Source organism: Myodes glareolus, chromosome 1, assembly GCF_982192425.1.
Source record: "Myodes glareolus chromosome 1, mMyoGla1.1, whole genome shotgun sequence".
In the NCBI taxonomy this organism is placed as follows: domain Eukaryota; kingdom Metazoa; phylum Chordata; class Mammalia; order Rodentia; family Cricetidae; genus Myodes; species Myodes glareolus.
In genome coordinates, this window is record NC_142026.1 from 57050835 (window position 1) to 57064892 (window position 14058).

The following is a 14058-nucleotide window of genomic DNA, read 5'->3' on the forward strand; positions in this document are numbered from 1 at the left end:
TGGATAGAGGGGTCAGGCCCAGTTTAATACACAGAACAAGTTAATTCACAGCAGAGGCAGGCAATAAAGGAGACTTGGTGGCAAGGGGGGCACTCCTGGATTGGGGGTAGACTCCCCCAGACCCTCTACCTCCCCCACTTGCAGTCTCAATTTCCCTTTTTAAAACCCGAACAACAAACACACACAACCACAAGAAACAACCACACCCCCTCGCCACCCCCAAAATGGCTAGCGGGGGGGGGGGGGGGGGGCAGGAGGCAGCCCGGCCTGGCCGGGTAGGGAAGGGGCTGAGAAGAGAGGAAAAAAAATGAGTCCATTGCAATCTGTGCTTCTCACTGCAGCGGGCTGGCTGGCTGCCTGCCTCGCCCCACTGGCCTCCCCAGCTGCATGCCCCAGGCCTGGCAGGCACCGGGTGGGCGCAGGGTGGGGCTGTCAAGGAGGGCAGGAAGAGTTCAGAACCATGGTTCACATCATGCAGTATCCACGATGGGTACTGGGGAGGGCAGTGGGTGGGCACCATGCCCACCTGGCCTGGATGTGAGGAAGGAATGGTACCCACCTCAGATGGGGAGGTGCCATTGGGGAACCTGGTAAAGTTGGTACCCAACAGACACTTGACTGTGTCCTCCACCAGACAGGCTTTATAGGACTCTTTGTATATATTAATTTCTTTTTTTTTCTTTTTTCTTTTTTTTTTAACTTTTTGTCTTTTTCTCTAGAAAAAGGTTCTTTAAGTGCCCCAGCTGGCATCCACTACCCCCCTGTGCCCGCCCAGAGGCGGGGTATGGCTTTGAGGGGAGCAGAAGCCCCTGGTGCACATTTGCCAAGGGATGGAGAGGGGGGGCAGGAGGAGCCCTACGGGACCCACCCACCCACAAGGTAACATTCCACTTGCAGAGGGAGAACGCCTTGGCTCCCTCTGGGATTCACCCTCTCCCTCCCACTGGGAACACCGGGTGGGAAGAGCTAGGAGCTCCTCGAGGCAGGAAAGTTAGCACCACCCAAAGGTCCTGGGGAAGCAGAGCCAGGCCTAAGTGAGGGTGATGTAGGCAGAAGCCTTCTCTTTCAAATGCCGAAGACAGAGGTGGCAACTCCAGCTCCCTGTGGGGGAAGCCACAAGACAAAATTAGACTCAAACCAAAGGGCGCCCCCCACCTGTCCCCACCCAGAGCACATGGTCTCTGCCACCAGGAAGACAGCGTTCCAACCCACCCACCCATGTCTCGCCCACCTCTTCCCTCACCTTCCGGGGGCTCCGCCATGGGAGGGCTTAGGCAGTACATGTGGTAGCCCCGATCGCAGTCATCACAGAACAGCAACTGGTCCTGGGGGGTGAGACCCGCCCAGCTGGCACCCTGGGGGCATGGGCACCAGAAACCGGGGTGGGGGGCTGGGGCAGGGGCTAGGTCCCAGGGGCCCTTCTGAGAGAGCTGGCTCTGCAGTCTGTACTGCTTGTCGACTCACAGAGCATCGTCTGGATTTTCTAAGGAATACTGGATGATGTTCAGCTGGCCCAGTACCAGCTCAGGACCAGTGATAGGTTCAAATCCTGGCTCTACCATTTTCTCAGCTTGGTTGACCTCAGGCATGGTTCTCCCTCCCTGAGCTCAGCGTCTTCTATGTGTAGTGGGGACAAGAGCACCAGCCTCAAGGGAGGTCGGGAGGTGTCAGAGGGGGACAACAGCAACGCATGCTACCGCAGGTCACCCAGGGCTTATAAACAAGGAAGGCTTTGGGCTTCGTGGGCAAAAGCAGCAGAGCCAGGCTGGAAGGGCAGCGGAGATGTGCCCAGGAGCTGGGGCAAGTACTCACGTCATTCTCTGAGGTACCACACAGACTGCAGGACTTGCACTCGATGCACTGCCAGCGGTAGGTCCGCACAGCTGCGGTCATGTTCACCGTGAACTGTAAACACGAGGGATGCCCTGGGGAGGGGACCGGAGGGCAGGGATGCAGTTAGCATGTCATTGTAGCTACTGGTGGCTACTGACCCCTGGGGAGGTGATGGCCCTATCCCCACCCCGGACTCAGAGGTCAAGATGAGCTTTGTGGTGGGACCCTACCCCCAAGATAGGCATCCGGAAACTGGGACTGCCGGCAAGCAGCTGTGTGTTGGCCACCACAGTCTCCTACTCAAGCCACCATGACAACCACACTCTCTCCCCGGAATACCATGGCAACCGCATTCCATTACCCACAGTGCTGTGGCAACCACGTTCTACCACCCACAACACTGTGGCAACCACAGTCTGTTAAGCACCACACTAGGCAGCCACATTCCTCCAATACCCACAGCAGAGCGGCCAGCTCTCATGCTAACCCCAGCAACGTGGCAGGCGCCTTCTCCCAGCCAGGATACTATAGCAACCGCTTCCACAACAGGGTCCCCACACCTCGCTTTCGTGAAACCAAAGGCCACACCACACAAACTGCCACCGACAATCCTGGCAGTGTTAGTCTGTTTGGTCATTCTCCCACACCAGCACAGAGACACCTGGAGCCATGGGGCACAGCACTTCCCACGATGTCCAGCACCCACAGCCACTGTCCACAGAGCCCGATGACAGTTACAGCTCTCTCCCACAGAGCCAAACACCAACAGCCCACACAACCTGACAGCCACAGCTACTGCCCACAGTGCCCAGATACCAACTGCCCCAGCACTGGGTACCCACAGCCACTACCTAGTCCGCCATGCCATAACAACCACATTTCGTTGTATTAAGTTGCCAAGACAACCCATACTGCAACAACCACAACCCATTCCCTGCGCTGCTGAGCGACCAGTCTTACTACCCAAGAGGCCTCCATGCAAACCCACATTCTATTAACTACAGTTCTATCTTGTTTTCTACAGCACCCAGGTGGTGTGATTCATTACTCCCATACCTTGGTCCCCTACCCACAATGCCTCTGTAGCTTTTCTCTATTCTCCATGCCAGGAAGGCACAAAACCATGGTACCTCATACTATTCCTACATTGAGCCCGCTCAGTTTCTCATAGTCCTCAGCAACAGGACAGCGCCTAGGCTCCACCAAACCACTGTCCCCCCAACCTGCCCTAGACAGGCTGGATACAATCTTCACTCCCTTGCTTCCCATTCCCCAGATATGGATCCTGGGATGTCCCCTCCCCTCTGAGAGTGTCACCTGATCGCCCACAATCTGCACAGGAGATGAGGTCCTCAGGACAGCCAGTCTTCTTGGAGCCCCCCAGGCAAAAGTCACAGTAGCCATTGGGGATGACAGTGCCGTCTGGTGCTTTCTTGGCTGAAAGACAGCAGGCAGCGGTGGGCACAGGACAGGTGGGGCACCCCAAAGACTGCTGCAAAAGTCGGGGTGGAGGGAGGTGTCCCTACCTGTGTGTTTCCTCTGTGCCTCGGGGACCCAGGCCAATTCTTTGTAAAACTCTGGGGGTGGGAGGACAGAAAGGGGCTCTTACCATAGGCAAGGTCCCATCTGTCCCCAGCCACAGCCCCAGGGGTGGACCCTTGGCCCAGGCACTGGGAAGTAGCAAAATAAAAGCTGGGGGAGGGGCAAATAATTCTCACCAAAATTCGAGTCTTGAGATAACTAAATGTTCTCTTTATTTTAGATCGTTGGGTAAAGGTGTGGGAATAGTTACAGCCTTTGCCAGGACTGCCACCCCATCGCACGTGCGCACCCCAAAGTCAGCTTGCCTAGGTCAATAGTTAGCAGGCAGTTCTGCCAGACCTGGTATGAATACCTATTCAGGAAGACACTTTCAAAGGACAGGAGGTTCTGGACCTGGCCTGAGGCTGCTGAGGAGCTCCCTGTGAGGGACAGGTGAGAGACAGCTCCCTTCCCCCACAGCTCAGCTGTCAAGGCATGGAACGGATGTGGGTGGGTATCGAGGACCCTGGGGGCCACTGACCTTGCCCCTGGACACTAGCATAGCTGAGAAGGGAACAAGGGAGGCCCAGAGAGGGAGGGGAGTCCTCGATCACCCCCACCTCCAAGCTCTAATTGAAACAATAAATCAGACCCAGAAATATTATGCCCGGGCAGGGAGTGAGGGAGAGAGAGAGAAAGAAAAAGAGAGAGAGAGAGAGAGAGAGAGAGAGAGAGAGAGAGAGAGAGAGAGATGGTTGGTTGTCATGGCAACCCCAGAGCCAGCATCCCTATGGTCGGTGGGGGAGGGAACCGTTAAGCTGGAGATTTTCCAGAAATGTTTAATGTGCCTCCACCTCCCCTTCCCCAGCTACTACCAGGTTCCACTGCCTCTACCCCACCCCTGGGCATCTCACCCACCAGCCCTGACCCTCCAACTCACGTTTATGGTTGTTTTTCCGATGGAAAGGCAGGGCGTGGCGCTCAGTGTGCTCCTCCCCCTCCTCCTCAGCCAGGTGGGTGTGGGTGTAGTGGTAGCTGAGCCCTGGACGGTTTTTATACCTCTTCCCACAGACTGAAGGGTGAAAGGGTGGGTAGTAGTCAGACTCCAGGGCCACCTCCTCCAGCCTGGCCTCCAGGATCACACCATTCCCACTCTTTCCCCAGGACCCAGGACCAGAACAAGGGCCATAATATGTGAGGTCACCAGGCCCCATACTCCCTCTCCTTCCCTTCTGCAGAACTCACTATCACAGACGTACGGCTTGTCTCGGTCCTCCAGGGAAGCGGTGTCCTGGCGTTTCCTAAGACCTCCAATACCATATGCCTGGGGGGAGGAGGGTTAGGAGTAAGGAGCCCAGAAAACCAGGGAAAGGTTCATCATTCTTGGGGTTTCTGAGTTTGGTTGCTTGGTTGTTGTTGCTGTTGTTTGAAACAGGGTCTCACTACGTAGCTCTGGCTGGCCTGGAACTTACTATGTAGAAGGGGCTGGCCATGCACTGACCCTCCTGTCTCTGGATTACAGGCATGCGCTACCATGTTTTTACTGGACTTCTTCATTTAGACTTGAAAGTCAAACTGAAAAAAAAATTTAATTTTTCTTTTCAGTCCTGGGGCCATGGCTCAGTAACAGAGCAGGTGTCATGTGAATCTGAGCCTCTGGCTTCTATCCCAACACCACGCAACAGTAATTAAATCTCCACGTGAAACTGGGCAAACTTTTTAGCTATAAGCCTTTGAACTTCTCTCAGTACAACCATGGAGATAATTCTTTTTGTTGTTGCTGTTTGGAGACAGGGTTCCTGGCTGTCCTGGAACTCACTATATAGATCAGGCTGGCCTTGAACTCACAGAGATCCTCTCGCCTCAGTCTCTCAAATGCTAAGATTAAAGGTGTGTTCTAACACTTTTTTATTATTTTTACTGGAATTTTTAGTTTTGTTATGTTTGACACAGGGTTTCTCTGTGTAGCCCTGGCTGGCCTGGAACTTGCTCTATAGACCAGGCTGACCTTGAACTTAGAAATCTACCTGCCTCTGCCTAGTGCTAGGATTAAGGCCATCAAGCAGAAGGTTTTTGTTTGTTTTATGTATGTGTGTGTGTGTGTGTGTGTGTGCAAGTGTGCGTGTGTGTATGCGTGCGTGTGTGCATGCGCGTGTGTGCACATGTGTGCATGTAGGTGTTGTTTGGGTGGTTTGGTTAAGGATTTTTTATTTGTTTTTTTGCACGGGGTCTTTTTATGTAGTTCAGAATAGTCTAGAATTCACTTATCTCAAACTTAAGGCAATCCTCCTGCCTCAGCCTCCTGGGTGCTGGGACTCTAAGTGTGGAGCACCACACCCAGCTCTGCAGACAGTCCTGATCCACAGCACAAACTTCATTTTTCTTTTCTTTTCTTTTTTTCAAATGTTTTTAATCCACTGACTCTGGACTTCCCCATCCATCAACATGGGCATAAAATCTGCTACTCCTACATACAGCTCTGGGGAGGAGGTGGTGGGGAGAAGCTTCCGGAAGATACCTTTCCTTTGGCCCTGTTCTTCCTCCTGGGAATGTCTTCCTCCACGTCTTCTACCTCGAGCTCATGCGGAAACCCCAGCAGCTGCTGTTTCTGGGCCCAGTAGAAGGGAGATTGGGGGGTCAAGAAGGTGGGGGCACGGGTGTGCTGCAGGTGGGGCAGGAGAGCAAGTCGAGGAGCCTTCGGGGAGGATGGAGACGCAGGGGACCCAGAGGCCCTATGGAGCCAGGTGCTTCAGAGCGGACCTGCAGCCGGGGTGGGGGCTCCTACCTGACAGTCCATAATGGTCTCCTCTTCCTTCAGCTCGACCTTCTTCTCTCCTGTCTCAGCACACAGCAGAGCCTCGAGGACCGGCCCTTCCGGAAGGCCACCCTCCTTCTTCAAGGGCACCTCACAATCTGGGGACAGTCCACAGGAAAAGTGGTGTCCATTGAGGAGGCTGTGACCACAGTGCCCAGGTTGGTGGGGGGCGGACATGGTCCTTATGCAGGGACAGGCTCTCCCATACTCAGTCAACAAGGACACAAAGATTCAACTTCAGGCCCTGGAAGTGTGCCCAGACCCTAGGGAGACTCGGCCACACCTTAGCTCTACTGACTAAAAAAGACAAGGCCAGAACACTGAATAAACCCAGAAACCCTCAGGAACAATCCAGACCCTCAGAACCACCTGTGAAAAAGACAAGGCCAGAACACTGAATACACCCAGAAACCCTCAGGAACAATCCAGATCCTCAGAACCACCTGTGAAAGCCCGTCAGCCCCTCAGCCTCACCCAGAAAATCAGACATGTGAATAGGAAACACACAGACATGAAAGCGGGACATGCGGATAGGTGGGTAACACACGAGACCTTTGAGTACAGCTAGACACACAGAAGACACACAATTAAGCCCTGGGATACAGACGAACTCAGAAGGAGATGGCAGAGTCACAGAGAAATCTGGACCCACATTAAGTAGGAAGACCCAGGCAGGCCCTATGATACACCTGGACACTCAAAGACACCCCCAGGGAGAAACACTCAAGTGTGCTCACACATGTAAATAGAGAAACACAGGCAGTCCTCTTGACAGGCTGACACACAGAAAGACATGGCCAGTCAGCACTCCCATATTCCTGTTACAAGCAGACCTTCACACATTGAGGGGGAGGATCGGGGGGGGGGGGGTTTCAGGAACCAGTGTCTGGCTTTCCTGAACACACTGGAAAAGCACTAACCTAGTCAGTCTATGAACTAGCACACACCTCAAGAAACACCTAACAGAAATAAGCTGAAAGTCTCCCACAGCAACTCCACAGCATCAGGATTGCAGCAGGACGCTCTGATGGAACCATATATACCCCCAGAAGAGTTAGATATGCCCAGACCCACCACACACACACATCAAACACACACCTTCTGACACATACCCTCACTTGGAAACACCTAGACAGAAACAAGCACTCTAATACATTCAGCAGTAGAGTTACAGTTAGACAATGATTCTTAACTTTCCTAATGTTGTCACCTTTAATGCAAGTCCTCATGTTGTAGTGACCCCAACCATAAAATTATTTCATAACTACTTAATTACTGTAATTTCGCTACTGTTATGAATCGTGATATAAATATCTGATATACAGGATACCTGATATGCGACCCTTTCAGGGTCCCAACTCACAAGTTGAGGAACACTGCTAACTCATTCAAACACACAGGGAGATAGCCAGATGCCCTCCAGCACCCACAGAAAGAAACACAGCCGGACGTGGGTGTATCCCAGCTCACTGGGGAGCAGATAGAGTCAGACTTGATACATCTAGACACAGATAATGCAGTGTCCTCCATACACCTGCCCGACCATGACCCACATAGCAGGTATGGCTGGAAGCTCAGAAACTCAAAGGAAGTAACTCAAGACATCTGAAAGGGGGGCAGATAGCCTGCTGTGGAGATACTTGGAGGGGGGGCTATGTTCGGACTGGCACCAGTGGGGCTGAGGACCTTGATGGGGGCCACACAGGTCCAAGGGACACAGCTGCACCCACCAATCTTGTACTCGCAGGGCCGCAGCCTGGGGTCCTCCAGGATGTTGAGCCTCCGTTTCTTCCTCCAACAGCGGGCAGGATAAGTGTAGATCTGTCCCGGGGCCAAACCTGGAGGAGAGAGTCTGTGAGCTTAAGGTCCCGGGACGCAGGCCCCGCCCCGCCCCAGCCTCGCGGCGGGTACCAGGCCCGCGGTGGGTCTTCTCCATCCAGATGTAGCAGTTGTTCTGGGCCACACCGGTCTGCGAGTCGAGGAAGGGCAGACGCAGGCTGCGCTCGGCGCACAGGCGCGCGTTATAGCTGCGGCAGTGCTCGATGGCCTCACGGTAGAAGTCCTCGCCGAGGCTGCGGGGGCGAGCGAGCAGCGGGCGGGCAACTGTCAGCAAGGGCTGGCGCGGGGAGGCCCAGCACCCTCCTCCTGGTTGCCCGTTCCCACTGGTCCGCAAAGGGTAGGCCAGCCAGGTTCACCTTCACCTCCCCCCTCCACCCATCACTCCGGACCCGGGGGCGGGGCAGGGGGCTGCCAGGGAGGCAGCTACCTGGAACTTGATTATATGTCTCAGGTTAAGAAGTCTTCACAGACAACACAGAAACAGATCGAAACACACCGGGACCCATCCACGCATGAACGTAGTCAAACACCCAAAACAAACAAATCGCACATGGCCACACGGGATTCACACACAAAGAGAAACATATTCCAATATTCACAAAGGAGAAGCAAACAAATTCTCTCCCTCCCTCCGTCTCTCTCTCTCTCTCTCTCTCTCTCTCTCTCTGTCTCTCTCTCTCTCTCTCTCTCACACACACACACACACACACACATCTCTTGCAGAACACAAATATTCCAAGTCAGAAACAGACCATAGAACTACCTATGCACGTCATGTATCCAAAGACCACAAGATAAACAAATTAACCACAAAGACTCCACAACATAGAAACATACTATACGTACATATCGCAATAGTCACAGTGTCCAAAGACAGGGACTCGAGAAACATTTACACATGCGCTTACACATCTATCCAAAGACACTATGTCAAACACACAATACAAAGAAATCTCAGAGATTTACACAGGTACACATACACACATTCACACTCTGGCAAAACAGAAACCCAAATTTAAAATACATTCCAAACACAGATACACGCCTTGGAAACAGAGGGACAGTCAGGTCTGCCCGTGTTCACACAAAAATTTAGACATATCCGCACATCTCCCTAGCCAAAGACACAGAGCATAAATGGAGCAGTTCCACCAGACATGTGCACGCACTCAGAGCCCAAATAGTCAGATAGGTAGCGCAGAATAAAAGAAATCATATACATACCCACACATTCAACCAGAAAACAAAAAGCAATGCACAAGTCGCGCAACACACTCCACACCCCAAGACAAAGGTAGCGTGGATTCGACTCGAGTGTACTCAGGTCCCAGCTTCCCTAAGCCATTTACCCTCTTTCAAACCCTGGCATCCCTGGGAGGGGACATGACCCCCTTCCCCTAAAACGCCTGGGAGACCCCTCCCCCACATCCTCCACCCGTCCAGGAGCAACGCGTCGGACATCATTCTTGCCAGACACCCACAGTCACACACGCTCGCACCCCCGCACACGGTGACAGCCCCCTGACACCCCACCGGCCCCACCCCCAGCGGCCACACACATACACAGACACACGCGCGCGCGCGGCCGCGTAGACCCGCCCGCGCGAACTCCCCCGCCTCGCGCCCGCCCGCACCACCTCAGGGGGCCGGGGATGACCGTGGCCATCTTGCTCCCCGGGTCCTGCCCCCAGCAGGTCCCTGCCGGGTCGGTCCTCCCAGCGGTCGGGCGGGCGCTGAGGCCGCCCATCCATTCATTCCCGGGGGGCGGGAGCACGCGGATCTTGGCCAATCAGGACGGCGGGGCGGGCCGCCCAGGCCATGCCGGGAGTAGTAGTCCCTGGCGGGTCCTCAGCCCCAAAGGGGATGGAGGATCTCGCAGCCGTTCACACACGCTCACTCACACGCACTCCCCAGTCCCACGTGCACAGACGCATGCACGCATACACGCGCACATGGCAACTTACAACACAGTCACACTACACTCGCAGACTCCTACACAGCCCGCTCACACACCTTCACGCACGCCCAGCCGCAGGCGCGCAGACCTCGCAGGTGCCCACCCAGCAGTGTCACCAGCATGCCGGCGTAGACGCTACCTCTCCCACCAGGCCGTCCAAACTCTAGAGAACCCATCGTATCCCAGGGCTGACTCTCGCAGTCAACCCGGTCCACTCCGCAGGGCTACAGGACTGCCGTCATTCTTCCAGAGCTCAAATCCTCGCTGATAGGACTTCAGGCATATGACTTAACCTTTCTGGGCCTGCTTCCTCCTTTAGAAAATAGTTATAATGCCTCGTCGGACTGAAGAGTAGATGAGTAACAGGGTAAGTGGCTGTTTTAGTGACGATCTTGCTGTTCAGCCTAAGCTGGTCTCAAACTACAATTCTACCTCTGCCTCCCAAAGGTGTATGACACCACACCAGCTGCTGTAGTGTTTTCCAAGATACACAGCAGGGCTTGGGGTTCGGTTCTGGTAAAAAGAAAGTATTTGAGAGTCCATGGGTTCAACCACAGTCCCAGATGAGAAAATAGTGCCTGGCAGGTACTAACCTATTCACTTACTCCACAGAGAAGTTATCTACAAAGAGGATCTGATAGGAACCAAGGCACAGAATGGTGACGCTGTTACTGATAATGCTGAGTAGTACTTAATGCCCACCATGTGCTTAGCATGGTTCTCTCCAGCCTAAACTAGTACCCACCATGTGCTTAGCACGGCTCTCTCCAGCCTAAACTAGTACCCACCATGTGCTTAGTACAGCTCTCCCCAGGCTAAACTAGTACTATCCTTATTTCTCAGACAAGGACTTTGGGGTCTTGAGGAGAAACTTTGTGTGTTCTCTGCCCCTGTCTGATGGTAATCATGAAAGATTCATTCCCCTAGCCATCCATCCCCATGGGAGTCTTGCCTCTTTTCCTCTCCCACTGTCACCCACAGGCACTACCCCAACAGAGCCCCAGAGAATGAGCTGACCTACTGAGTCTCTCTCTCTCTCTCTCTCTCTCCCTTTTTCTCTCTCTCTCTTTCACACACACACACACACACACACACACACACACAAAACCCCACCCTCTGGGGAATAACAGCATTCTGATTTGAGTGGCTGCATAAATTAGCATATCAAGTGTTAATACAAATAAACCCTTGTCCAGCAGAGGGTGTTCCACCCATCCATAAAAGATTCAAGATTCCTGAACTATACACACCTCTAAAGTTAGCTCCCTTCCACAAACGTCCCCATCTACCGCGGGGCCACCTAAGTCATCAAGGCCTTGACCCATCCCTTCCCCAGCATTGATTGGGCGTCCAATTCACTTTCTGCCCAAAATTAAATAAGGAGTGCTGGCACCCCCTCACTCAGCCTCCTCTCCAGACCCCAGTAGTGTCCACCCACCTTGCCATGATGTGCCCTGTCGTTCAGCTCAGAGGGTCCCTGTCACCTTTCACCTCCCCACCACCAGATCCCCGGCACACCCTCCCCAACCTGTTCCACACCTCTGCCTTTGTCGCGCCCACACACTCTCGAGTGTAGCTGGTGTCCTGTCACCTCAGAAGTCCCAGCTACCCCTAGCAAAGGGCCTGGCTCCCTTTCTCTTGCCCATCACCATAAGAACCTCTCCACACACTCTGCTCCAAACTTGGCCTCTCAGTTGTCCAAGCAATGCCCCGTTCCAGAGTCCAGCGCCCTGTGTTATAACATTAATCACTATTTACACTCGTAGTAAGAATCAAAACTTTGGGTCAGGCTAAGGCCCTGTGCAAAGTGCTTGAGAACAACGGCCTTCCTGGCGACATCCTGAGGCTCAGCTACGCAATGCTAGCACTCAGAGAGCTGAGGAGGTTGACGGCAGTCTGTACTAGAGCGTTTTTAAGAGTTTGTCTTAGAAGCAGAGCAAAACAAAACCCCACACAACTAAAAAGTCTGGCATGGTGACACACAACTAAAAAGTCGAAGCCCTGCGAAGATCAAGTCTCTAACTCAACACCTCGATGAGCCTCACTGCCGCCCCCATGAGGTAATACAAACAGTTATGCGGCCCAACCCACACTTGGTAACACTGAGGCCCAGAGCAGGAAACCAATGGCATCCAGCCAAGTGTGAATTCAGGCAGGAAGAACTAGAGCTGGTGCCAAAGGGCTCTCTTTTCCGAGGGGATTTGGCTCTAGCCCTAGCTGGCCTAGAGCTCACTATATAAACCAGGCTGGCAGAGATCCACCTGCGTCTGCCTCCCTAGTGCAGGGATTAAAGGCGTGTGCCACCACGACCTGTGGCTCTGGCATTCCTTAGGGACGAGTGCGTCCCACTTCCAGCCCAATAGGCCCTTTGGAAGGTAACCAGAAGAGACCCGCGCCAATCCCCTCCGACTGTCCTCTATACTCCTGCAGAGTGCACACCAAGCACACTTCCTCCGACGTGTTTGCAGACCCACCAACCCAGTATACATGAATTTCAGGCTGTCCCTCCAAAAGACGGAGACCTCTGTGTGTGTGACTAAGAGTCAGAGGGAAGCACAATATGTTACCATCGCCCACCCCCTCACACTGACCCAGGTACCAGACGGTCTCCCTTGTAGGCGCGTACCTGTAAATCCCTGCCCCCTATTTTCTCACCACCACCCCCCATCCCAGAAACCAGAAGCAACTGGGAAAGGGTTTTGGTTCAAAGAACCCTTCTGTAGGTGAATGGGGGGCGGGGCGCACGCTCCCAGTCACCCCAACGCTCCAGGCTCAAGGTCAAGTCTATAAGTACAGGGGGTGGAGAAATGGGGGGGAGGTAGCCCCGGCCCCTTTGTGCGGCGCCGCGGGCGCTCGTCCTCCGCCTCCTCCGCCCGGTCGGGAGCGGGGGAGGGGAGTGTCGCTCTCCTGCAGGGAGAGAGGGCGGGAGCGGCCACGCTCCTGTCACTCGCAGCCGGCTGTCACCGCCAGGGAAATGGGGGTGGTGGTGGAGAGCTCTGGGACCTCGGGGTCCGGGATCCCGAGGAAGGACCAAGAGAGGGAGATATAAAAAGGAGAAGGCGGCGTCGGGTGGCAAAGAGCTAGGAAGGACGGGGAGGGGTAGCCTCCGACCCAGGCGTCCGGGTTCCCAGACACCGGGCCCAGCAGGAGGCCAGCGCTCAGCGGAGAGTAGCGACAGGCCGAAAGGGAGGGAATTCCCGGAGAGGGAGGCGCTCTCAGCACCGGCTCCCGAGGCACCGATCCTCAAGGGGATGGGAGGTGCTCGCGTTAGATGGGTATGGGCGGGGAGAAGGAGGGTTGCCACAGTCCGAACCGACCGAGACGTCGGGACTTCTAGGTCTTGGAGACCCGAGAGCAAAGAGAGGAGACAGCAAGGACTCAAACGGGGATGGTCTCAGCTCCCACTGTGCAGCCTCAGGGTTCCGGGAGAAAGACCCGACAAGAGGATGGCGCTTTGATGAGGGAAATGGGTGGTGAGATACATGAGGATCCAGGTCCGTACTTAGAGGTTGGTACCTCCCACCCGCCCGGGGCAGTCGTGCACCCCCCTCAGACGCCGAGGAGCAGAGATGGAGTAGGCGAGCGAAGCCCCTACCCCCACTCTGGGTGGGGACACGGCCTCCGCCACCCCCTAGTCCGCGCCACATTCCTTCACTGACAGCGACAAAGAAGAGGAGCCCTCGCGACCCAGAAGGGCTCCCATACCTAACCCCAAGGGGCAACAGGGGGCGGAAGGTTCGCAGGGGAGTGGGGACAAACAGGGGGTCCCCGAGTACCATCCATACATCCACGCGCTGCGTCCCCCACCCCAGCCCCGGGGAGTGCCGGGGGAGGACCAGCTCCTGGGGGAGGGATTCCAGACTTGGGGAGGGAACACTCACGACTTGAGCGGGTTCTGAATGGCGGTGGCCATGGCCCGCTCGGCTGGGCCGCCTCCAGCCCGGGGCGCCGCTGCCGCTGCGCGCGGGCCCAGCCCGGCCTGCGCCGCCCGCTCTGCCGCCCAGCGCGCTACGATTTCATTCATTCTTGGGGCTGCGGCGCGAGCGAAGCGGGGCGGGCCGGGGGCGGGGCTCAGCCAATCCCCGCGCCTCCC

General features: G+C 55.0%; 1 protein-coding gene across 13 annotated transcripts; it reads right to left on the reverse strand.

Annotated features, from left to right (window-relative positions):
• Positions 1-4: 4 nt before the first annotated feature.
• On the reverse strand, positions 5-13989 carry Dpf1 (double PHD fingers 1). 13 transcript variants are annotated; one of them, XM_085695161.2, is made up of 12 exons: positions 13847-13989; positions 8081-8241; positions 7900-8007; positions 6140-6267; positions 5873-5962; positions 4600-4678; positions 4295-4426; positions 3360-3410; positions 3151-3270; positions 1813-1925; positions 1244-1325; positions 5-1101 (listed from the first exon to the last, which is right to left on the reverse strand). In XM_085695161.2, exons 1-12 carry the CDS (start codon positions 13987-13989, stop codon positions 1031-1033), a joined length of 1278 nt encoding a protein of 425 aa, XP_085551287.1. In that variant the 3' UTR covers positions 5-1030. The 13 variants fall into 13 exon arrangements, with proteins under 13 accessions (XP_085551287.1, XP_085551281.1, XP_048295268.1 ...); XM_085695155.2 differs by having other exon boundaries at positions 1244-1355; XM_048439311.3 differs by lacking the exon at positions 13847-13989 and adding an exon at positions 9643-9785 and having other exon boundaries at positions 1244-1355.
• Between the last annotated feature and the right edge of the window lie 69 nt (positions 13990-14058).

Coding starts and splice junctions, on each gene's coding strand:
- Dpf1 (XM_085695155.2), bottom strand. CDS start 13,989: ATGAATGAAATCGTAGCGCGCTGGGCGGCAGAGCGGGCGGCGCAGGCC. Junction 4,427..4,599: donor CAAGCCGTACGTCTGTGATA/GTGAGTTCTGCA, acceptor TTCACCCTTCAG/TCTGTGGGAAGAGGTATAAA. Junction 3,271..3,359: donor GGCACAGAGGAAACACACAG/GTAGGGACACCT, acceptor GCTGTCTTTCAG/CCAAGAAAGCACCAGACGGC.